General features: G+C 50.8%; 1 protein-coding gene across 1 annotated transcript; it reads right to left on the reverse strand.

Moving 5' to 3' along the window:
• Nucleotides 1-1,059: 1,059 nt before the first annotated feature.
• On the reverse strand, nucleotides 1,060-1,944 carry LOC133906667 (probable histone H2AXb). Its single transcript, XM_062348635.1, has 2 exons — nucleotides 1,688-1,944; nucleotides 1,060-1,543 (listed from the first exon to the last, which is right to left on the reverse strand). Exons 1-2 carry the CDS (start codon nucleotides 1,871-1,873, stop codon nucleotides 1,319-1,321), a joined length of 411 nt encoding a protein of 136 aa, XP_062204619.1. The 5' UTR covers nucleotides 1,874-1,944; the 3' UTR covers nucleotides 1,060-1,318.
• Between the last annotated feature and the right edge of the window lie 492 nt (nucleotides 1,945-2,436).

Below are 2,436 nucleotides of genomic sequence, written 5' to 3' on the forward strand. Positions count from 1 at the left end.
GTGCTTCTATCTGTTGTGTTCTTATTGCTGTTTGTCTGGTGTGGTTGTCTCGAAGATTGTACGGCATGAGCTGGCTTAGATTTGCAGTCATCTGGATATTTTCCAGGAATCTCAATCTCTGAAGATTTCTTGTTGGTTTTGAGCCACCATCTTTGATGTTTCCAGAATGAATCCCAAGAGCCGACGGCATTGGCGAATTAATTGGCATGCTTTACTCGTTTTTGAATTTGCCATGGTTTGTATTGTTATGTCTCCATTCGAATGTGAAACAGAAATTACATCGTTACAGGAATTTGCTGTGCCGATGATCAATCTACCCTTAGCATGGTTGTCTGTCAATACTAGCATATGATGTAATGACGATCAGTCTGCGCTTAGTACAATTGCAGAAGGTCATAAAAAGATGCCCTAGTAGGTCTTGAACACTGGATTGTGAGCTACGGCTTTGAGACCAGAATTCTGATTGTTGCCATGTGATGATTCATGCATTGCACTATATTTACCAGCTGCGGTCGACAGGAATGCCAATTACCGATTAGTTCTGCCAGGAAGGAAGAGATTATGAAGAGATCTGGGCTATGAACTAGGTGTGCTGTCTCAGAGCTGCAGGTTTCTGAATCAGTGAATTTTCTTTCTGAACATGGGAATGAACAGGAAGATCCTCATAACAGTAAAGACAAGAGATAAATTCAAACTTTCAGATCCAAATTCAGTTCAGGTGTGCTATTGGTCATGTTAGGCCGACGGATTCTCAGGAAAATACTATGATTTGGTTGCTACATTCACAAACATCCAAACGCTAACCTAGAACAACGAAAATTATTCATATGGAAATCATCACATTCAACAGCCAAAACATTTGACAGGCTCACCGCAAACTTAATCTGAAATTTCACAATTGCAGAAACCTGCAGCTCGGAGACATGCCACCAAGAAGCAGATAAAGTTCTCTGAAAATTACAGAACATTCATGACAGCAGATGAACACATCGATTCACCAAACATATACAGAGATTGACCCCCTGACCAGCAGAAGATTTCCAGATTGCAGTCGTCACATTTGTCAAACAGAACAATCACGGACCACAATCAGTAACAACTCAACAAGATAAGCAACCGATCATTTCATCCATTCCATCAAGACTGATTGATAGATACATGAAACCTTCATTGACCGCAAACTCCACTTTCCACCATCCATCAGAAAACCTAACCTAACCTAAACAAGACACTAGTAGTACTAATCGAAGAAGCTTCAAGGAGTGGCCCCGCGGTTCATATCGGACAAGCCGCCGCCAGCAGCGGAGGCAACGGCCACCTAGAACTCCTGGGAGGCGGAACCGATCTCAGCCTTGTCCTTGCCGCCAGCCTTCTTGGGCAACAGCGTCTGGTGAATGTTGGGCAGCACCCCTCCGGCAGCGATGGTGACGGCGCCCAGCAGGCGGCTGAGCTCCTCGTCGTTGCGCACCGCGAGCTGGATGTGGCGCGGCACGATCCGGTTCTTCTTGTTGTCGCGCGCCGCGTTCCCGGCCAGCTCCAGCACCTGCAGCACCACCGCGCCGCCGGCGATGACGAGATCACGTCAGGATTCAGACACTACACTCCTTCCTTGCGGTGGAACCAACGGGGAGGAAAGAGAAGAGAAGGAAAGGGCCTCGAGGAACGGAGGGAGGGGGCGGGGGTTTACCTCTGCGGCGAGGTACTCGAGGACGGCGGAGAGGTAGACGGGCGCGCCGGCGCCGACGCGCTCGGCGTACTTGCCGGTCTTGAGGTACCTGGCGATACGCCCGACGGGGAACTGCAGCCCGGCCTTGGACGACCGCGACACCGCCTTGGTGCCCTTCGCCTTGCCCCTTCCGCCGCCGGAACTCATCTTCCTCCTCGCTCGTAGATCGTCTGGTCGGCGGAGAGATCGCTGGTGCTGCGGCGGTTGTGGTGTGCGATGAGGAATGGGATTGTGGGGCGGCGAGGCGTGTTTATGTAGATGCCAAGGCGGCGCGTGATTGGCGGAGCTCAAGGGCCGCGGATCGCTGACGTGGCGGAGCGTCCGGGCCGTCGGATCGGGAGGCGGGCGGGCGGGGTGGAGGGGCGGGATTTCGTTTTCGCGCGCGAGGCGTGAATTTTTTCGGGTTTTCGCGCGGCCGGCGCGGTTTGGAGGCCGAATTTGGAAAGGCGATTAGCGGGCGCGTGATAATTTCTCCCTTTTGTCCGAGGCGGAACCGCATCCTTGGCCGAGCATTCGAGCAACATCAGAAGCGCACAGTAAGTCGTGAGAGAGGATACAGTTCTCTGACATGCACAGGACTGGAGTTTACTTGTCACCAATATGGATTGAAATCCTCTAACATTATGACGTGCTCACTGACATATATATCTTCACATGTGGTAACTATGTCTAATAGTACGGTAGAGAAAATAGATCTCATCAAAATGTTA

Source organism: Phragmites australis, chromosome 23, assembly GCF_958298935.1.
Source record: "Phragmites australis chromosome 23, lpPhrAust1.1, whole genome shotgun sequence".
Classification (NCBI taxonomy): Eukaryota; Viridiplantae; Streptophyta; class Magnoliopsida; order Poales; family Poaceae; genus Phragmites; species Phragmites australis.